Raw genomic sequence first — 23,579 nt, forward strand, 5'->3', positions numbered from 1 at the left:
CGATATAATACCAGTATCAGCTCCTCCTACACTGGGACCAGCATGGCAGAACCAGTCTAAGGATGCGATACAATAATGCCCACGAGATGAAACCCACACCGCGCGGTACCTGATGGTCGGGCCGAGGCGGGACCGGAGCGACGACACCGTCACCAGGTTTCTATCGCGCGCCAGCTCGGTCCGGTTTGCTCTCGTGCCAGCCCTGCCGGATGAGCTCGCGCTGATCGGTTTCCGGTTGGAGCCGCTCGCGGGGGTCTCGCTGATCATCCTCGCTCCCGCCGCTGCGCCGCTGTCTCCGGGGTGGTTCCGCTTCATCCTGAGCTGCGGTCACTCGGACACACTGGACCTTGCGCTCGAGAGCTCTTACACGGTCAGCAGCTCGCGCGACTGTCAGTCCATTCAGCGACGCGCTGCCAGGAAATCGAGCACGAGCGCGCGGCCGCTGGTGCACCTCTGCACGCGCCGTTTATCCTGATGCACAGTTAGTACCCCGCTGCACCGTGCACAGCTGCCCACACCCCAAAATCCAGCGTCCAGACACCCCGATACACCGTACAACAAGGCCAGGCTGACTTCTGATTGGTCCGTTCACGCAGTCGCCCTGATATGACGTCACGAGCATGCCCAAAAAGTGCCCAACTCGAACAGGGCAGCAAATTGCCCCCATGCACTGTAAAAAATAAAACATTGGCTGAACGTAATAAAATTGAAGTCATCAATCACACTAAATATTTTTATTTGACTCAACCTGAATTATTTCACTCAATACAAGTTTTTTCTTTTTAGATTGGGGCAATCCAATTATTTTTAATTGTCCCAAAATAAAAATATATAATATCTTCATTGACCAAATGTAAATAATTAGTTTGATTTAATGTAAAATGTTTACTTAAACACAATCCATTTAGAATGTTACAATTGATTATTTTACATTGGAAAAAAACAAAACAACAAATAGTTGGCATTACTTCGAATGTACAGCAAGTGTGATATAAAAATGCTGCACATGTTCTTTCAACATTTACATTTTCCAGACACTTTTATCCAAAGCGACTCACAGTACGCAATCGAAGCAATTGAGGGTTAAGGACCCAACAGTTGCAACCTGGCAGAGGTGGGGCTTGAACCAGTAACCTTCTGATTACTAGTCCAGTACCTTAACCACTAGGCTACAACTGCCTGAACACTGCCCACAACAGACATTTCCTTACAATGCACATTTATTTTTAATATTAATGTTAATTATTACAACAATGACCACAGAGACAGATATGAGACAAATTCATATGACAGATGATTTAAACAGAACAAACATATATTTATGTCATCCTCTGCATGCTATGCTGCTAACTGTGTTAGCTTAGTAAGCAAAACCGATGTAATCGCTAAGTAGTGCATTCTAATAACCTGCCTTCAATGACTTATTAGAGTCCTCTCTACCTACAACCCCAAATTTAAAAAAGCTGGGACAGTATGGAAAATGTAGATCCAATAAAATCAGTGTTCCTCACATTTACTGTAACTTTTATTTGATTGCACAGTTTGAACCCCAGATGTTTCATGTTTTGTCTGCTCAACTTCATTTCATTTATTAATAAACCTCCATAAATAATGATGTGGTTCCATAAACAGGTGATTGTAAACATGGTTTGTTATTTGTTTTTATTAGGATTTTAACGTCATGTTTTACACTTTGGTTACATTTATGACAGGAACGGTAGTAACTCATTACCCATGATTCATCAGTTCACAAGGTTATATCGAACACAGTCATGGACAATTTTGTATCTCCAATTCACCTCACTGGCAAAGTGGGTAGCACTGTCGCCTCACAGCAAGAAGGTCCTGGGTTCTAGCCCCAGGCAGGGCGGTCAGGGTCCTTTCTGTGTGGAGTTTGCATGTTCTCCCTGTGTCTGTGTGGGTTTCCTCCGGGAGCTCCGGTTTCCTCCCACAGTCCAAAGACATTCAAGTGAGGTGAACTGGAGATACTAAATTGTCCATGACTGTTTAATAGAACCTTGTGGACTGATGTACCGTTCCTGTCATGAATGTAACCAAAGTGTAAAACATGACATTAAAATCCTAATAAATAAACAAACAAAAGTTGAAACACTAAATCGCTTGGTATCCTCGATGCCAAAATTTCTTTTAAGTGGTGAAAAGGAACAGGCCTAATTTGTTTGAGTATTTCTGGGCTTTAAGCTAAGAAATTTGCTCACGTAGATGATGAAGAAAACAAACACTTTTATACCTCCAAAATTCATGTATAAGTGACTCGTGCTTATGAGGTGTTTACCTCTTCCGTCTGAAAAAGTGCAGGCCATCTCTCCAAGATGTCCTCAATTCTTGTGCTCATTGTGCACAATTTCTTGTCTCCGGTATCCAAACATCTTTTCTTTTACTGTTTGTCGATTGTTTCTTTTCTGCAGTTTCTGCCAAAAGTGAAACCCTTTCTTGTTCCAGGCTTTCTGGAGTCTCGCCACTTGGTAAAGATGGAAAATGATTGACCTCAGATCTTCACCAGTTTTTCATGGCACATCACCTTTACATGTGCAGCTTGCCTAAATCCCCCCTGGAGGTAGCAAATGTTTCAACTCTTCCCACGAATGTTTTGAAGGAGGATATTACTTTGGCTATTAAGTGGAGGTACCCATACTTGGTGGCCCAAATATTCATAAATTCCCATATAATGTAAACAGAACTTACCACAAGCAATAATCATTGACCAGAACTTCCGAACAGATTTCACTGCTTCCTTGAAGTAAATAGAGAAAGTATTTGTGTGTTTTCATTTGAAATTGAAGTGGATCATGTAGTAAAACATCATCTTTTTATTTTAAATTTACATTTTCGGCATTTAGCAGACGCCTTTATCCAAAGCGACTTACATTAGTTACAGTATACAGTCTGAGCAACTGAGGGTTAAGGGCCTTGCTCAAGGGCCCAATAGCAGCAACCTAGCAGTGGTGGGGCTTGAACCAGCAACCTTTGGATTACTAGTCCTGTGCCTTAACCACTAGGCTACGGCTTAATGAGTCATTAATGTTTCTTAAAAGATTCACATTATATTATGATTCTGTATTTCAGTTCTGTAGCGGAGCAAGTAACATTACTGAAATGGACACAACTATACTAACCATAAAAAATGATAAAACAAGCTATAAACGCCATATTCATATTTACACAGAGATATAAACCGCCATTTTCATATTCACAGAGATATGAACGTTATAGTCATATTGACAGAGATATAAACCGCCATACCACGGTCACGCCATCTGCACTTTAAATAAGCTTGGTCACGCTATCTACACTAAATATTTTACTGCGCGTCTAAACCGTGTTTTAGGTAATACAGCTGCAAAGCGTTGAAGAGGGTAAATCGTCTCTTTACAGCTTAATACATTACTACCGAGTTCTGATGCACATAAAGTGTAGCAGAAACAAAAGTGTGTTACAACCTATATATAGAACAATCTAAAAAGTTAGAAGTTTTTGTTTGTGTAAAGCTATTTGAAGATCAATACAATAAGCAAATCTAATTGTTATCAAATAGCACCACTATGACTATGAAGAACACTTTCTCTAGTATTAGTATCATAATTTTGAAACACTTTTACTGTAGGAATTTGGAGTAATGTTATGGTAAACTTGTGTAAAGTGTTTATTTGGTTGTGTTAGGACCACTATTTACTATTTTAATAAAATAAGAAAGTCAAATTGTTATCAAATACCACCACTATGACCATGATGAACACTTACTGTAGTGCTCATGTGTTGATTTTGAGAGTATTTTACTGTAGGAATTTGGAGTAATCGGATGGCAAACTTATGTAAAGCGTCTGTTTGTGTTAAGACCACATTTTGAAGTACAATAAAATAAGCAAATCAAATTGTTATCAGAAGAGACCCCTTAATTCATAAAGAACACTTGCTCCAGTACTTATGTTGTGATTTTGGGACAATTTTACTGTAAGAATTTGGAGTCATTGGATGGCAAACGTATGTAAAGAGTGTATTTGGTTGTGATAGGAGCAATGTTTAAATATCAATAAAATAAACAAAGTACCACCCCTACATTCATCAAGAACACTTACTCTAGTACACGCCATGGGTTTTTCTGACATTTTACTATAGGAATTTAAAATAATGTGAGGGCAAATTTTTGTAAAGACAACACACAACATTTTATTGTACTTCAAAATTTGGTCTTAATACAAACAGACACTTTACATAAGTTTGCCATCCAACTACTCCAAATTCCTACAGTAAAATACTCTCAAAATCAACACATGAGCACTACAGTCAGTGTTCATCGTGGTTGTAGGGTTGTAATTTGATAATTTTATTGATCTTGATCGATTGATCTAAAAGTGGTCTGTATACAACCGAATACACACTTTACACAAGTTTGTTATCACATTACTCCAAATTCCTACAGTAAAATTGTCCCAAAATCACATGATGTGTACAGCACGCAGTTTCACACACTCTTCGTACTGCACTTTATGGTGCTGGTGTAGTGGAAAAGATTAGTAGTGCTCGAACCTTTTGTCTGGACTTGTTTTCGGCATTCTCTACAGAATACATTATTCTGCTGCTCATCTGACACAATCTGAACCATCTCCAAATAATTGAGCCATTGTTTTTCTTTTTAATAAGCAGCTCTTCTTCGATACCTTCTGTCATGTCTTTATCCATCTCCATGCTATTGCTGCCTGCAGGACTTACTGATGAAGCGGTGGGGGGTAAGCGAGTTGTGTTCAGTGAAGAAGAGAGGCGGGGCAAGGTGAAGCAGAGACAAACTGGGAGAAGAGGAAGGCGAACTGTCGATATCGATATAAACGATATTGTCTTATATTGGGTGTGTTTGAAAAGCTAGCTCTCTCTCTACATAGACACATTTTACCTCATCCTATGCGCAATCCCAAGAACGAGGCTGTTCCAAATCCTAGATGCCTTAATAAGCTCACCACTAAAGTATCTTAAAATTTCAATGTTATTTTGACTCAAGAACGAGGGAGCATCGGAAACGTCCTTAGTGATCAAGGCAATCCCAGAATTCATTGCGGCAGCTCTTCTCTCACAGAAAAATAAACATGGCTGATGGTGCAAAGATTTATTTCAAATGTAAATAAATTATTACTGATTTTTAACTTGTGTAAACTTGTACGGTTGTTTTTATTTGCAAGTTCAGGCTTGTTTTCTGTACACGAATCGAGATGTTATATTGACATGTTAGCGCGCCGTGCCACCCCATCCCATTGTAGCACGTTCGAATAACCTGACTTATAAGTCATTGACTTATTAGAATCCTCCATTATATCTTGTATGAAAATATATCGATAATTCTTTAAAACTCGATATATCGCCCAGCCCTAGGTGGCACTAAATAACAATTTGATTTGTCCCGAAATCATATGATGTGTACTTCTTAATGAATGTATGGGTGGCAATTTGATTTGTTCATTTTATTGGACTCCAAATATGGTCTAAACTCAACTGAATATATACTTTACATAGGTTTACATCCCATTATTTCAAATTTCTACAGTAAAATTGTCAAGATAAAAGTGATAGAGTAAGTGTTCTTCATGACTGTATGGGTGGCACTTGATAACAATTTGATTTGTTAATTTTATTGATCTTCAAAATATGTACACAACTGAAGAGACGTTTTTAAGTTTGAGATCCGATCACAACAAATTCCCACAGTAAAACATCTGTAATGTATTTCATTAATAACAGAACCAATGCTCTTCTTTAATGTAGTGGATTTCGTGCATCAGAATATGGTAGATTACGGGCAGTAAAACTTTAAGTGCAGGCGTGACCTCGGTGCCATTTTCATATTCACAGAGATATAAACGTTATATTCATATTCACAGAGATATAAACGTTATATTCATATTCACAGAGATATACAAATTACAGATTAGGCGCCAACTGCACCCCTAACATTCGGTAGATAACCGTAATAGTGCCGCTCTGCACAGGAGCTTCAGCAATGTGTTCACACAATCTTATCTCATATCAAACTTCTCACCAAATATTGTTTCTTATAGTGTCTTATTGGACAGCTTGTCATGTTTATCAGTTTATCTCCAGTCTAAATAAGGTCTCAGTGCTGAGGGAACTTCTGGGTTGGATGACTGGGCGGTGTTTTCTGTTTTAATGGTATATAAGGATGTTAGGAGGCTGTTAGCTCTTAAGTTCAGCTTTAAACGGATGAAGGTAAAACTCCAGCAGATAGAAGAAAGACAAGTTGACTTGGCGTACAAATCCTCTTTGAGGTAAAAACACTTTTTTATCTAATATACCTGCTGTATCCTATTGTACTAATATTGGACTGAATGCATAATTAATTTGACTTGATTTCTAATCCTATTATACTGTATATAGTGAAGTTTTTCTTCCTTCACCAAACTATAGTTTTTTTATTGCATAATTAACTTTATGAACAAGAACACCTGTATTGTACAAGTACAACGATGATTTTCTTTACTTGAATAAAAGCACAAAATTCTGTATTCCTCCAGACATCTCTCTTCGTATCTTGCTTCAGAAACATCATCATGAAGATCTGTTGCTTCGGCCTGGTCCTGCTCCTGCTCCTGGTTCTGTCTGCAGTGCTGCCTGCCGACGCCCAGAATGATACCCCCTACCAGCGCTTCAAAAACAATCACGTTTATGGGAGCATGACTAAGGACCAGTGTACCAGCGTGATCAAGAAGAGGAAAATTACACAAGGAAAAAACGAGTGCAAAGATGTGAACAGTTTTATACTGGCCAACGATAAAGAGATCAACGCTGTGTGTACTGGTGCTGGGGCTCCTCAGGGCGGAGATTTATATATGAGCGACAAGCTGTTCCCTGTGATCGACTGTAAGCTGAAAAGTGGCGCGAGGTACCCGAAATGTGAATATGGTGAAAAAGGTGTAGAGAGCTCTCGGTACATTGTATTGGGCTGTACTAATGGACTGCCTACACATTACGCTAAAGGTGTTATTACTGGTAAATAAACTGATTATACAAACTGATTATACAGACTTTGGCTTTTTTTTCTTTTCTTTTTTTTTAAACAAAGAGTTTCCTAATAGCCTACTCAGAACACAAACTCTTATATTATTTATACATTAGATCGTTCTGGTCCTCATACCTGGTTTGGCACAGTGTTTAAGCCGGATGCTCTTCCTAAATCAGCGTTCTTATTATATCAGGACTCGGGATCGGCTCTTCCCAGCGCTAAACGTTATATTCATATTCACAGAGATATAAACGTTATATTCATATTCACAGAGATATAAACGTTATAGTCATATTCACAGAGATATAAACGTTATAGTCATATTCACAGAGATATAAACGTTATATTCATATTCACAGAGATATAAACGTTATATTTATATTCACAGAAATATAAACGTTATATTCATATTCACAGAGATATAAACGTTATATTCATATTCACAGAGATATAAACGTTATATTCATATTCACAGAAATATAAACGTTATATTCATATTCACAGAGATATAAACGTTATATTCATATTCACAGAGATATAAACGTTATAGTCATATTCACAGAGATATAAACGTTATAGTCATATTCACAGAGATATAAACGTTATATTCATATTCACAGAGATATAAACGTTATATTCATATTCACAGAGATATAAACGTTATATTCATATTCACAGAGATATAAACGTTATATTCATATTCACAGAGATATAAACGTTATATTCATATTCACAGAGATATAAACGTTATATTCATATTCACAGAAATATAAACGTTATAGTCATATTCACAGAGATATAAACGTTATATTCATATTCACAGAAATATAAACGTTATATTCATATTCACAGAGATATAAACGTTAAATTCATATTCACAGAGATATAAACGTTATAGTCATATTCACAGAGATATAAACGTTATATTCATATTCACAGAAATATAAACGTTATATTCATATTCACAGAGATATAAACGTTATATTCATATTCACAGAAATATAAACGTTATATTCATATTCACAGAGATATAAACGTTAAATTCATATTCACAGAGATATAAACGTTATAGTCATATTCACAGAGATATAAACGTTATATTCATATTCACAGAAATATAAACGTTATATTCATATTCACAGAGATATAAACGTTAAATTCATATTCACAGAGATATAAACGTTATAGTCATATTCACAGAGATATAAACGTTATATTCATATTCACAGAAATATAAACGTTATATTCATATTCACAGAGATATAAACGTTATATTCATATTCACAGAGATATAAACGTTATATTCATATTCACAGAAATATAAACGTTATATTCATATTCACAGAGATATAAACGTTAAATTCATATTCACAGAGATATAAACGTTATAGTCATATTCACAGAGATATAAACGTTATATTCATATTCACAGAAATATAAACGTTATATTCATATTCACAGAGATATAAACGTTATATTCATATTCACAGAGATATAAACGTTATATTCATATTCACAGAGATATAAACGTTATATTCATATTCACAGAGATATAAACGTTATAGTCATATTCACAGAGATATAAACGTTATATTCATATTCACAGAGATATAAACGTTATAGTCATATTCACAGAGATATAAACGTTATATTTATATTCACAGAGATATAAACGTTATATTCATATTCACAGAGATATAAACGTTATATTCATATTCACAGAGATAAACGTTATAGTCATATTCACAGAGATATAAACGTTATATTCATATTCACAGAGATAGAAACGTTATAGTCATATTCACAGAGATATAAACGTTATATTCATATTCACAGAGATATAAACATTATATTCATATTCACAGAGATATAAACGTTATATTCATATTCACAGAGATATAAACGTTATAGTCATATTCACAGAGATATAAACATTATATTCATATTCACAGAGATATAAACGTTATATTCATATTCACAGAGATATAAACGTTATATTCATATTCACAGAAATATAAACGTTATATTCATATTCACAGAGATATAAACGTTATATTCATATTCACAGAGATATAAACGTTATAGTCATATTCACAGAGATATAAACGTTATATTCATATTCACAGAGATATAAACGTTATAGTCATATTCACAGAAATATAAACGTTATATTCATATTCACAGAGATATAAACGTTATAGTCATATTCACAGAGATATAAACGTTATATTCATATTCACAGAAATATAAACGTTATATTCATATTCACAGAGATATAAACGTTATAGTCATATTCACAGAAATATAAACGTTATATTCATATTCACAGAAATATAAACGTTATATTCATATTCACAGAGATATAAACGTTATATTCATATTCACAGAAATATAAACGTTATTTTCATATTCACAGAAATATAAACGTTATATTCATATTCACAGAGATATAAACGTTATATTCATATTCACAGAGATATAAACGTTATAGTCATATTCACAGAGATATAAACGTTATATTCATATTCACAGAGATATAAACGTTATATTCATATTCACAGAGATATAAACGTTATAGTCATATTCACAGAGATATAAACGTTATATTCATATTCACAGAAATATAAACGTTATATACCTCCGTGAAGCTGGCCCCCCATGTGGTCAGAAATGGAATATAAATATTATTATTCGTTTGTGCTGCGTTTGTGCCGTAGGAATCATCGTTTGTGCTGGCACCGTTTTAGAGAAATTAAGTATTATATTTTATTACCCGTGACGTCACTCAGCCCCCCATCAGAGCCCAAATTGCACCAAAACCATCTCATTCGTTTGTGCTACGTTTGTGCTGGTTTGTGCTGCTAAAAGAAACATTTGTGCTGTTTTAATTCTCAAGTTATTACGCTATAAATATTACACCCGTGACGTCACCAGCCCCCCATTAACGTCCAAATTGCACCAAAAGCATCTCATTCGTTTGTGCTGGTTTGTGCTGCTAAAAGAAACATTTGTGCTGTTTTAATTTGCAAGTTATAGGCTAAATTCTCTCTCTTTTTTTTTTAATAAGTGAGGACACTTAGCCCCTAACAATGTTAAAATTGCATCACAGAGTGAAATTTATTATAATCGAATTACCTTTAAAAACCTTTAACATTTTAAATGTTAAAATGTTATCCATAACATTATCCATACACATGTTACACAGCTAAATTGATTTGTGAATTCCAAATGTTAATGTTATTTCAAAGGTTTTAAATGCTTGTGGGCCGTCAACAAGTATATTCTACCTACAGACTCACCAAATAATCAAAATGTAACATAGCTTAAAAAAGTTTAGTCACAGCAAAATTCCATGGTTTGTGTTATAGCTCTGATGTCTTTGTTATTCTATTTATATAGGTCTTCAAACCAGAGTAAGAAGTAAAGGCTTTAACAAGACCACCCAGTAATGCAAGAGAGAAATCGGAAACAACTTCTTTTGGTACAGATGCTCCTCCTCTAAGCCATTCAGAGACCCAGTTTTATATGGCGTTAATGTCATGCCGCTCAGACAGCATTTGCACCACTGGGATGTGAATAGAAGTATCTCCATGTGAGGACAGAACTCCTTGATATGGAAATATATGTCCTGATGTTTCTGTTGGTCTAGTGAGCCTTTTGACTACTGTACCTGTAGCATTAAAACTTACACTTGAGTCTTTACTAGTATTTTGACTAGTAGTTGAGAGGGGGTCCAATAGTGGCATAAAAAATTTGTCAAGGCCGATGTCATGAATACTGCCCCTATGAGGCACACTGTATTTTATTAGATGAAGGGGAAAGGATGGGGTGTTTGTGTTCTACCTCCCTATCCCCTCTCTCTTGTTTGGCTTTTCTTAATGTACTCAGGCTTGGTAGGTGGGTATAGCTCTGGGTTACCGAGTAGCATTATCTTGTAAGCCTCTGTAGCTCGCCACACATGTAGCAGTTTTTTACCCTGCCAGAGTTCTTCAGAGACCGGCAGTCTTTTCTCTCCAAATAGCATGTGCTTTGCCTTTCCAGTATGAAGGACAGTATGTCATCAATGTAATCAATTCTGCATTTTAGCACTGCTGGTGTGCTCACCTCTGGTAGACTCTCACTGGAAATGGACAATTTTGCAGTACAGTGGCCAGTGATGTCAATGCACTTAGATGCACTGTGTGGGTACACTTTTGCTCTCTTGAAACTAAGTATGCAGGCTAATCTGGTCATGTTCCAGATCTCTTCATTTAGGACATGAGACCATGTGCCAGAATTAGAGCTGTCACTGTCTTCATCTGCCTTTACCTTCATCTATATTTTTGATGCAATCATTTTCAATTTCAGTTGATTTGTCTTTCACTTGCCTTTTAATGTGTATGTACAGCATATGTTTGTTTTATATTTTTCACAGAACTGTCCAATCTTGTTCTAAATGTCATTAATATGATTAAAATTCTCAGAGGACTATTACAGGGTTTTATTAGAAGCAATAAATTACCTTAAAATGAGAATTATGTGTTTATGCGCTATGAAAGCTCTTTCCTGGAATGTCTCTTCCAACAGTTGCCTGAGGAGAGGACAAAAGAAAAGTATGCTCAGACCTTAGTCAAACGTGACTACCAACTTTTTGTTGCTAGGACAATGGTCTTTCTCATATGTGTTTTTTTTTTATTTTTTTTTTATAAAACTTGCATAAAAATAATGTTTTTTCATGCCATGCCTTGGGTTGTTGAAGCCCAATTTACTGGCCAGTGAGCGTAATTGAAAGGTAGGTCTTTATAATAACGTGGTAATGTGGTGTATAGTGGAGCAGAATGACATTCTGCCAAGGTTTTGGTGCAGCATGCTATCTAGTGAAAGGGAAAGTACAAACAAAATGAATGAGTGCAGTGTAATTAGACAAGGCAGTGCATCTTAATACAATAAATATGCAGGGCAGCATGATGGAAAGTATAAATGTGTAAAGTATGCAGATTTGTGAAGACCTAACAGAACTGACAGCAAGTTGCACAGGGAGATGGATAAACAAGTATAACCTTAATGACTAATATGACGTTATATGGTGAGGGTTATATATTTGTGTGTTTTGTAAGTGGATGCTGCAGTAGATTCTTGCAAACAATGTTAATGAGCCGAGGAAGCTTTAGGGTTACTTCTTTACAGTGTCATTACAGTGATACACATATGGGAATCCTGATCACCAGTAAACTGCATGTCAAATTAGACATGCATTGCATTCTTCATAAAATACTTGTATTCATACAACAAACACTCCAACTCTGCCTGAGTATTTTATTACTGATGTTGAGTCTACTGAGACACTTTTCTCTTCATAAAGTGACAATAAAGTACAAAATATTGAAAATAAGTCATCTTACTGTTATTTTAGTCACGTTTTTACCTGGAAAAGAAATGTTAGGGGTTTAAGTTTAAGTTGTGCTGTCTGAAAATGACTGCTTACAGTCAAACAGGTCCCCACCCTGTATCTCAGACTTTGGTCCTCATGGAAACATGGCTTAAAATAAAGATTCCCACCGTTAAGAAGTCACATAAGGACAATTGGTTTATTTATCAAAGGACTTTTGACATTAAAATTATTGATGCGACTAAATAAGAATGAATAGAGAGAATGCCATGTAAAACCTATACTTTTGTAGTGTATATTTCTGTAGTGTTAAGTGATTCACAGTTTACAAACGTGTGGTAAGTTATGTTCTGCCATAAGTTGTGTATATTGCAGGAATATCAATTAAAACATGAAAACCAATTAAAACTGCATGTTTAGTTTCAAGAGGATATTGAAGAGGATACGCAGTATGGCTGAGTGCTTTGACATATCTGTGCAAAGTGGAATCCACATCCAATGACATCATCCAGATGAGATGACGTCAAACAAAATGATGTCAAACAAATGAGATGGTTTTGATGCAATTTGAAAATTTTATTGGGCTAAATGTCCTCAATTTATAAAAAATAAATATTATTTAGCCTATAACTTGAGAATTAAAACAGCACAAATGTTCCTTTTAGCAGCACAAACCAGCACAAACGTAGCACAAACGAATTAAAGGGTTTTAATAATAATAATAATAATTTATTTTATTTGAAAAGCGCCTTTCATGACACCCAAGGACACTGTACAATAAGAATATAGAAAATCTAAGCAAAATAAATAAAATACACATTTACTAAGCAAAAAAATAAATAAAATAAAATACACATTTAGCAATAAATAAATAAAATACACATTTACTAAGCAAGAAATAAATAAAATACACATTTACTAGGCAAGAAATAAATAAAATACACATTTACTAAGCAATAAATAAATAAAATACACATTTACTAAGCAAGAAATAAATAAAATACACATTTACTAAGCAAGAAATAAATAAAATACACATTTACTAAGCAAGAAATAAATAAAATACACATTTAGCAATAAATAAATAAATTACACATTTACTAAGCAATAAATAAATAAAATACACATTTACTAAGCAATAAATAAATAAAATACACATTTACTAAGCAAGAAATAAATAAAATACACATTTACTAAGCAAGAAATAAATAAAATACACATTTAGCAAGAAATAAATAAAATACACATTTACATAAAAATGTTTTGGTGCAATTTGGACTTTTTTAGGGGCCAGGTGTCCTCACTTTATAAAAAAAAATATTATTTAGCCTATAACTTGAGAATTAAAAGAGCACAAATGTTTCTTTTAGCAGCACAAACCAGCACAAACGAATGAGATGCTTTTGGTGCAATTTGGACGTTAATGGGCGGCTGGTGACGTCACGGGTGTAATATTTATAGCGTAATAACTTGAGAATTAAAACAGCACAAATGTTTCTTTTAGCAGCACAAACCAGCACAAACGTAGCACAAACGAATGAGATGGTTTTGGTGCAATTTGGGCTCTGATGGGGGGCTGAGTGACGTCACGGGTAATAAGATATAATACTTAATTTCTCTAAAACGGTGCCAGCACAAACGATGATTCCTACGGCACAAACGCAGCACAAACGAATAATAATATTTATATTCCATTTCTGACCACATGGGGGGCCAGCTTCACGGAGGTACGTTATATTCATATTCACAGAGATATAAACGTTATATTTATGTTATATTTATATTTACAGAGATATAAACGTTATATTCATATTCACAGAGATATGACCCTAACCCTAACCCTAACATTCGGTATTATAACCGCAATAGTGCCGCTCTCAGCAACAGTTAAAGAAACTTTTACAGTTTGTAGCTCGGTCACAAATAAGATTAGATCGTGATAACATTTAACAGAAGAAATGCGTTTTATTTTGGTAATTTAGCTGTAAGGATGCTTTAGAAAGCTAACATTAGTTCACAAGCAGAAGAATTGTTATAAAATAGGCCGACAAACAAACAGCTTAAGGTCCAAATAACAGCAAATAAACTTAAACTAATGTTAATTATATAACATTTTTATAAACTTTTTATAAAAGTTATTTTTCTTACCAGTATCAGTTTGGTTATTTCTCCTGAAGTGTTTAACACAACCGACGAAATAAACCGACAGGTCCGGGCGTGTTTGCGCATGCGCGAATCTTGCTCAAGCTAAAAACTTGCCCTGATTAAATGAATAATTTTAATTTAAGGTCAAAGTGACATTTTACACTGTATTAATATATATAAAAACAGGTTCAAACTGTAGATATTAATTAGGAAGTCAAATTCATACAAGTTAACTAATAATTTTCAACTATTTTAATTAGAAAAATACAAGAACGACAGCAATGTTTAACTTTTTACAGTGTGCGTCCTAGGTCACGTGACAACAGTGCCTCCAATTTTACAATTAATCAAAGTTAGTGCACATGCATGAAACATATATGTATGTGTTTTTACTGACTGCTTCATGAGGGTCAGGGTCGCGATGGGTGCATGGTCAAAATGCACTCTAAACTGGGCACTTACTCAAACCTAAACGTGATTTAGAGCAGCCAAACAGCCTGCAAAAACACTAAAATAGGAACAAATATCTTTATAAATAACACGTTAAATAATGCAGCTAAATCATATCAGCACACTTTGTTCACTATTGTATAGGTTATACACAATTTATTACCACTACTACTACTAATAATAATACTATTACTAGTATTACTAATATTACTACTATTAATACTACTACTACTACTACTAATAATAATAATAATAAAAATAATGATGTCTGGTTTATTGTTCCTCTAATTATATCCATCCATCTTGTTGTTTGCCGTCCTCTTCCTCTTTTGACTTCAACTCTTCCCAGTATTGCAGTTAATTATGTTGTAATAATCCGGTTACTCTGGTTACTGTATGTTATGTTTTATACTTTTACCACTTATTTGTGTTTGTGTTTCTAAAGCTTATATTATGAGGCTAACCTACTGTCCATATCCTCTAGGACCAAGCACCGGACCTGGGGTGACAGGGCCTTTTCCATAGCTGCTCCATCTTTATGGAATGCTCTCCCCAAACACCTACGAGATTGTCCTGACCTGTCCAAATTCAAGTCACTTCTCAAAACTCATCTATTCAAAATGGCATTTAACTTGTAACAACACGAAATAAATGCTTTTATTTTTGCTATTCTTTTTAATAGTTTTTATACTTAGATCACGACATAAATGTGAAGTCCTAGATCCTAAAACTTGTAAAGTTTTCAGTTTCCTGATTGCATGTGAATCTGTCCTGTTTCTGTCTAATTTTAAGAAATTGTTCTATATTTGTTGTTCTCTCATAATTTAGCTAATTTTTAATGAACTGTCTTATGCTGCTCTCTTTGTTTTTATCTTAATTATTCTTGATGTTGATGTACTATTTTGATTTTGTACTATGATTTGTATGGTGTATGTACGTATTTGTTTTGATTATTTGTCTTATGTAAAGCGTCTTTGAGTATCTTGAAAAGCGCTATATAAATAAAATGTATTATTATTATTATTATAAAGCTTATATTATCTTGTTCTGTTGCTGTAAAGAGTCACATTTGTTAGTCTTGCATAACTTTGTTGAGTTTAATTCACTTTCAGGGTTACAAAAATCCTGTAATTTATTTTGATGGATGTTGACAAAATCAATTCACTTTGTGTGTAAATGTAAAGAGGGGATTTAAACATTACGCATATTACATATCAAAAACTAAAGTGGTTAAGTATGTGTTTCACCTTCACTTGTTTTTGGAAATGAGGGCATGTTCTGCACATTTCTGCATGAGTTGTTGTTGTTGGTCTCAGTTTTTTCTACCCTTGCTGAGACGTGCCAGGTTGGATTAGCTTCTCTAAATTGAATGCAGAAGAAGTTCATCTGTTTTTCTCTGAAGCAGATCCGCTGTGCAGTGATGTACCTGTTGACCTGACGCACCTTCATTTGGCCAGAAATTCTTCATATATTCAAACAACCTGTTATTTTTACCTCGACGCGATCAAGTCTGCACAGGAACTTCAGCGATGTGTTCTCACAAGTCTTGTTTCATATCAAACTTCTCACCAAATATGGTGTCTTATAGTCTTATTGGACAGATTCTCATGTTTATCAGTTTATCTTTAGTCTAAATAAGGTCACGTTTACCTCACAGTGCTGAAGGAACTTCTGGGTTGGATGACTGGGGCGGCGTTTTCTGTTTATAATGGTATATAAGGATGTTAGGAGGCTTTAAACGGATGAAGGTAAAACTCCAGCACATAGAAGAAAGACGAGTTGACTTGGCGTACAAATCCTCTTTGAGGTAAAAACACTTTTTATCTAATATACAACAAATAAATTTAAAAAAAAATGCTGTATCCTGTTGTACCAGTATTGGACTGAATGCATAATTGATGGGACTTGATTTCTAATCCTGTTACACTGTATATATTTACTGTATGTGCCTATTTATTTTCAGTTTTTCTTCCTTTATTAAACTTATAACCTTTATTGTCATTGTACAAACAATGACCTTTTTTACTTGAACAAAAGAACAAACTTTTGAATTCCGCCAAACAATCTGATGTGTTTTTCTTATCTCTCTTTGTATCTGTCTTCAGAAACATGATCATGAAGATCTGTTGCTTCGGCCTGGTTCTGCTCCTGGTGCTGTCTGCAGTGCTGCCCTCCGACGCCCAGCCTGAGACAACATCCCAGCGCTACCAGCGCTTCAAGCGGAATCACGTTTATGGGAGCATGACTGTGAAACAGTGTACCAGCGTGATCAGTAAGAGGGGCATTACAGAAGGAAACACCAACCAGTGCAAAGATGTGAACAGTTTTATACTGGCCAACGATAACCAGGTCAACGCTGTGTGTACTGGTGCTGGGACTCCTCAGGGCGGAGATTTATATATGAGCAACAATCGGTTCAATGTGATCACGTGTAGGCTGAAAAGTGGCGTGAGGCACCCGAAATGTGAATATCGTGATGGTGATAAGAGCCATCGGCACATTGTAGTGGGCTGTACTAATGGACTGCCTACACATTACGCTGAAGGTGTTATTATTGGTAAATAAACTGGTTATACAGGCTGATTATACGGATTTTGGCTTTTGGGCTTTTTTTCATTTTAAAACAAAGAGTTTCCTAATAGTCTACTTGTATTAGAACACATACTCTTATATTATTTATACATTAGATCGTTCTGGTCCTCATACCTGATTTGGCACAGTGTTTAAGCCGGATGCTCTTCCTAAATCAGAGCTCCTATTATATCAGGACTCGGGATCGGCTCTTCCCAGCGGTTTGGCTGTTCTAACTGTGTGTTTTATATGATGGACAGAACATTGAGTTAGATCTGCGCTTGTGTTGAACGCTCTTTGACCTTATACTCTGATTTTGGTGTAATGTAATACTGGTATTATTAGTAATATCATTTAGATTCACTTCTTGTTTAAATGTGTGACATCTGATTTTGAATAGATTGGATTTTTTTTACTGTTGTTCACTGCGAAGTGAATAAAAATCAAATTTTGTGATATTATCATTTGCTTAAAATACATGTAATATTTGTTACTTATTGTACAGGGGTGTGTGATGCATGTGCTGTATTGGGAGAGGGTGAAACTGTGTGTGGGAAATATACAGTATTTCTGTATATGCTGATTTCATGTAAACAACCAAAAAAGCCAAATAAACGTATATTATCTATTAAATGTCTTTGATTTATTATGTAAAACCTTTTTGTTCATCTACATAAACACATTTGAATACACGTCACATTCTCTGATTTGTATCTGATTTGGTTGGTTCCATATGGTGCATGGCAAAGTTTACGTTTAATGTCGTGATTATTATCGTATTTTACCAACCACTTCACCCTGTTCAGGATCACGGTGGTCCAGCACCAGCAGGAAACATGGACATGAGGTAGGAAAACATCCTGAACAAAACAACGTTTCACATAATTAAAATACTTTAACTCCTGACTGCTGAGCTCTGAGAATCCAGGGTTCGAATCTCAGCGGTGCAATCACTAGTGTTGATCGGGCTAATGCTGAAACAGCCTAAACATTGTGAGGTGCACTTGTCGGTGTGCTCTCGGTAAAGGTGTCAAGCCCGGATAGAAATAGGAGGCTTGCCCAGCATTATATGCAGAGCAGATCTGAGAAATGCGGGAACAGGTGAAATAAAAAGTATTAATTAGTGATTAATGATCTTTCTGAGATGTTTTCCTGAGCAAAGAACCAATTAGGAGCCTTTATTGAATTCATTAATAAAATTGACACATTATTATTTTATTTGCTTGACATTTTACATTCAAATGCACATTAAAGAGCGATTTTCTGAAAGTACAGACTGTATTAGAAGCTTTCAGTCATGTGTGTTCAAATCTAGAACATACTACCGAATGAAATATCTTCCCGATCCCAGATTATTTACAAAGGACTCGAAGGTTCTCAAATGTTGGTGTAGGTACCACTCACCATGTGAGGCACCAACCTTGGAAAACTGCAAGTGCTGAAATAAAATAGCACTTTTAGCAAAACTTTTTGGACATTTTGACAAAGCGACTGCTAACTAAATTGCTGTAGGTTTGCTAGGACGCCTCATAGTGCAGATTAACCTGTAAACGTGAGGCGCAAATGAAAAACGTCAAACCGCTAAACACAAACATTAAAGTTAAAAGGCTCGTCTCACGGCCCATGACGTGATTTTCACGGTCTGTGAATTAGATAGGGCCTTAATTACAGGGGATCTGAGTTTAAGACTTATACTGTACGTATACCAGGAAGGATGAAGAACATCGTCTAACTAAACAGGATGTCCAACAAGCTCATGGTCAGGTGTCCAAACACTTTTTTACTGGGTATCTTGCAGTCACTGATTGGATAAGGTCTGTTCATGCAAGAATTTCCAGTATGGATGTTTTCAGCCTGAACTGGAACAAATCGACGTGTTCGATTGCAAAATTCGTTCCGTGCTTTAGGCTCCTCGGTTTCCTGTCCGTGTCGGAGCTTTTTGTCGCCGTCTACACCTCCACGTCAGCAGTGCCAGCACCAGCACTACCGCCAGCACCACGGCTCCTCCTATCAGCCCCAGTTTCAGGGCGAGACCCGACTCCGGGCCACGGGGCTCGAACCGAGCGCATGAGAGACTCCCCCTGGCGCTGATGCCCGCTCTGTTCACGGCCTGCACGCACACCTCGGTGCCAGGCGCTATATCTCCTAAATCCATCAGCCTTGTCCTCTCTCCGGCCTGACGGCCCTCGTCCTGACCCCCCACCAGGACGACGTAGTGCGTGACGGCAGAGGCCGGAGCGCACCAGTGCACCACCACCGTCCCCGGAGCTTCCGAGGACAGGATGCGCAGATGAGGAGGATCCGGAGGCTGGAAGTGGCCGCTGATACCGGGGCAGGAGCAGCCCGTGGCCTTTGCCAGCTCGTGGCATGACACCTGCTGGTCCTGGCAGAGGTCGAAGTGGCAGGGTTTAGGGGTGCCGGCGGGTTTAAGAGTCGTGGCTGGACTTAAAAGATCCTCGCCGTAGTAGTCGTTGTAGTCTTCGTTGGTGTTGGAAAAGCGCGGGTGCGGGGCACCAGGTCGGCGGGTGGCGTTACGGCGAGTCGGTGACACCAGATCGGAGGTGATGATTAAGATGAAGCAGAAAAATTCTGATTTCAGCACCATGATGTCTGTAAGCAAGGATGCAAACAGTTATGATTACGTCACATGATATTTTCTTTTAATGTCAAAAAACCCTTAAAAGTCAAAAGTATTGGGACACCCCTTCAAATGATTGAATTTATGTGTTTCAGCCACTACAGTTGCTAACAGATGTAATAAAGCAATGATTTTAAGGAACATATACACTTCCAACTTTGCTGCAGCAGTTTAGGGAAGGTCCCTTACTGTTCCAGCATGACTGCACCCCTGTGTACAAAGCAAACTCTTTAGTGTCTGGCACACTTTTAGTCCTGACCTCAGCTTCACTCAACAACTCTGGAACAAACCGGAACATACAAAGCAGCCTTTTCGACTAATTAGGCACAAATTCCCACAGACGTGCATCATTCAAAGTCTTGTAAAAAGATCACACAGAGGTCACTCAGTTTTAATAGCAATTGTTTTTGAAATAGGACGTCCGACAAGCTCATGGTCAGGCGTCCAAATACTTTTGTCCATACAGAGAACGTTTGATTCTCAGTCAGAAACATCTACTGTTGGGCTGAGGAAAAAAACCAAGCACGATCCTCTGCACGTGCCATAACTTTCTGTAAAAATCACTAATTGGCTTCCCCTGAGTATGAGGGGGTGTGAGCTAGGGTAAAGCCTGTTTGGAACGTTGTTCTACCATCTTCTAACTGTACCGCTTCCATCTTTCTTACTCACTGCTAATAAATCCTGCAGGATTAAGAAATAATCTGGCTTTGCTTTGTCACACCCACCTGAAAATAAACAAATAAATAAATAAATACACTTGATTATTAAATCTTAGTGCCTGAAGCTGCATCTGTGTAAATAAAACATTTTCTGAATCTATAAAAGGTCACGACCTGTTTGTGCTGCTGGAACATTTAGGAAGTCCGTAGGTTCAAATCTAAACAGTTTAGAGAAACAGAGCAGATCCAGACCCAGAAACAGCTCGTGTTGCACAAGAGAGAAACAAGCGTGTGTGTGTGTGTGTGTGTGTGTGTGTGTGTGTGTGTGTGTGTGTGTGTGTGTGTGTGTGTGTGTGTGTGGCAGCTGCTGTTTATTATAAACCCACATGTGATGAATGTGTTCATTCCTACACAAACATTTATTTTATTCTAAACAGATTTTTCGCTTTGAAAACGTGAACAAACAGAAACGTTAAAATCAGGTAAATGAAACGGAGGAGTGAGTAAACGGTGAAGATGTAGTAAGAGATGAAGTACTGTGAGGAACCTACACTCATCCTGAGGAACATTAGGGTTCCTTGAATCTATAGATCACCCAGTTACTGTAACTGTAAATAACATTTTATTTTCTATTTACTTTTATACACTATACAGGCTTAGGCTATAAAATGTGAACCTCTGATTGTTTTACTGCACAGCCGTCACTGTAGATTATATTTATAGTTTCAACATTCAGACACTCTGATGATTCTCATCCATCCATCCATCTATCTATGTATGTGTCTGTCTGTCTGTCTGTCTGTCTGTCTGTCTGTCTGTCTGTCTGTCTGTCCATCCATCCATCCATGTATGTGTCTATCTATCTATCTATCTATCTATCTATCTATCTATCTATCTATCTATCTATCTATCTATCTATCTATCTATCTATCTATCTATCTATCAGTCTGTATACATTTCTATCTGTCTGTATGTCTGTCTGTTTGTCTACCTATCTGTCTGTCTGTCTGTCTGCCTATTCACCTATGTAACCAGCCATCCATTCATCCATCCATCCATACAACACATATAAATAATTTAAGGATGGCCCAATTTTAATAAATGTATCCTCTATTTATCAGTCTATCCATCATTTCAACAATCTCTATAGTTGATAATATACACACACATATACCATACTAACATCGTATACAACATATAGCAACATATATAAATAATGTAGGTTAACGTATTAAAGGATGGCCATTCATTTCCATCCATCCATTTATTTATTTATCTTAAACTATAACAAGTTGTTAAATGTTTCAGATTCTTCTCAAAATATTTATTCAGTTTGCTTAATAGTGTTTTGTGCTGCCGAGAACACCAATAATATTCTATATTCTAATATTCTATACCACACTGTGATGTACATTATTCACTCACTTACTCACTCACCATTCAGAGAACGATCAAACCCAGATCCCCAGTCTGGCACCCAACTGTACCATCACACTGCCACCCAAAATTCTGTGCCAAACTCTCTCTTTTTAACATTTCATATACACACACTGTGGTACAACATAAACATCACATGATTAGAAGTGTAAACAAACTCACCTGTGTGATCGATCCTCCAAAAACTCTTCGATTTTTATCAATCTTCTCCTGATGAGGTGCTGATCCTCGTCCTCTTGTTCTTTCATTGCAGTTTTTTTTTTTTTTTTATGAACGGCTCCCCAACAATCGCCTCCTTCTTTTCCTAATCCCTCCCTCACCCCATCCTCCTCCCTCTCTCACCCCCCAACTCTGCTGAATGTTAAACTTCAAATTTCTCCACCTAACAGAGCACCAAGCAAAGCGCCTGAGTGTGTGTGTGTGTGTGAGTGTGTGTGTGTGTGTGTGAGTGTGTGTGTGTGTGTGTGTGTGCTCACAGCCCACATGAATCATACACCCACATTCCAGCAGCAGATCTGAAACCTGCTGCTTTACAAGCAAACACACTCAGACTTCTCGAATAACAGCGCGTTTGGACTCCTGTACCTCCTGTACCTAAAACTGAATCCTCAGCTAGCTTAATTAGCAGTAAGCATGATAAGCATGATTTTTGGGGTCACCAAGTGTCCAAATCTGATAATAGACGCCACCTCCATGCCCAAAACGATCTAGAAGGTGAGCAGGATTGTAAGGGTGTGGATTTTGCAATAAATTACAGATTCTACTGATAAATGTGGGCACCCTAAACTAGTGGGTAGAGTGAGTGGACTATCGATTGGAAGGTTGCGTGTTCAAATTCTGGCTCAGCCGTACAGCAACTGTTGGGCTCTTAAACAAGGCCCCTAACTCTCCAAGCTCTGGAAGCTTCTCAGGTTTTCTCAGGTCTGAATCTGCATTCGTGTGGAATAAGATCCAGTGTTACAGCTCCACGTGTATCTGTGTTTATCTGGATTTTCCTCCCTGTTTCATTTTTAAACTTGTGTTACAGCTCGAGCTTCTGAGAAATGGTGAGAATCAGAATTAGCTTCTCCCAGAGTCTAAAACGCTTCTGGTTCAAAATAAAGCTTAACGTGGTTTAATGTAGTAAAAGAAGGAGACAGGAGCACTAAACTTCTCTTCATTATTACTGCTCATAAGTTCCTCCACTAATCACATTCCTCACTCGCTGTTTTACTACGTACAATAAGTCACGTTAAGCACTGTTTGTACAACCTGAGATGCTTTTACCGCATCATATCAAACAGT

At 36.7% G+C, this 23,579-nt stretch overlaps 3 protein-coding genes across 3 annotated transcripts; 2 read left to right on the forward strand and 1 right to left on the reverse strand.

Annotated features, from left to right (window-relative positions):
• Positions 1–6,575: 6,575 nt before the first annotated feature.
• LOC134303692 (ribonuclease-like 3) lies at positions 6,576–10,451 on the forward strand. Its single transcript, XM_062989166.1, has 2 exons — positions 6,576–6,952; positions 10,427–10,451. Exons 1-2 carry the CDS (start codon positions 6,576–6,578, stop codon positions 10,449–10,451), a joined length of 402 nt encoding a protein of 133 aa, XP_062845236.1.
• Positions 10,452–16,746: 6,295 nt separating this feature from the next.
• On the forward strand, positions 16,747–18,194 carry LOC134303492 (ribonuclease-like 3). The gene is made up of 2 exons (XM_062988923.1): positions 16,747–16,797; positions 17,096–18,194. Exon 2 carries the CDS (start codon positions 17,100–17,102, stop codon positions 17,553–17,555), a length of 456 nt encoding a protein of 151 aa, XP_062844993.1. The 5' UTR covers positions 16,747–16,797; positions 17,096–17,099; the 3' UTR covers positions 17,556–18,194.
• Positions 18,195–18,769: 575 nt separating this feature from the next.
• Positions 18,770–22,528, reverse strand: LOC134303570 (LRRN4 C-terminal-like protein). Its single transcript, XM_062989013.1, has 2 exons — positions 22,458–22,528; positions 18,770–20,171 (listed from the first exon to the last, which is right to left on the reverse strand). The coding sequence occupies exon 2, from the start codon at positions 20,164–20,166 to the stop codon at positions 19,465–19,467; it is 702 nt and encodes a 233-aa protein (XP_062845083.1). The 5' UTR covers positions 20,167–20,171; positions 22,458–22,528; the 3' UTR covers positions 18,770–19,464.
• Positions 22,529–23,579: the final 1,051 nt, after the last annotated feature.

This window comes from Trichomycterus rosablanca, chromosome 26, assembly GCF_030014385.1.
Source record: "Trichomycterus rosablanca isolate fTriRos1 chromosome 26, fTriRos1.hap1, whole genome shotgun sequence".
NCBI classification, from domain to species: Eukaryota; Metazoa; Chordata; class Actinopteri; order Siluriformes; family Trichomycteridae; genus Trichomycterus; species Trichomycterus rosablanca.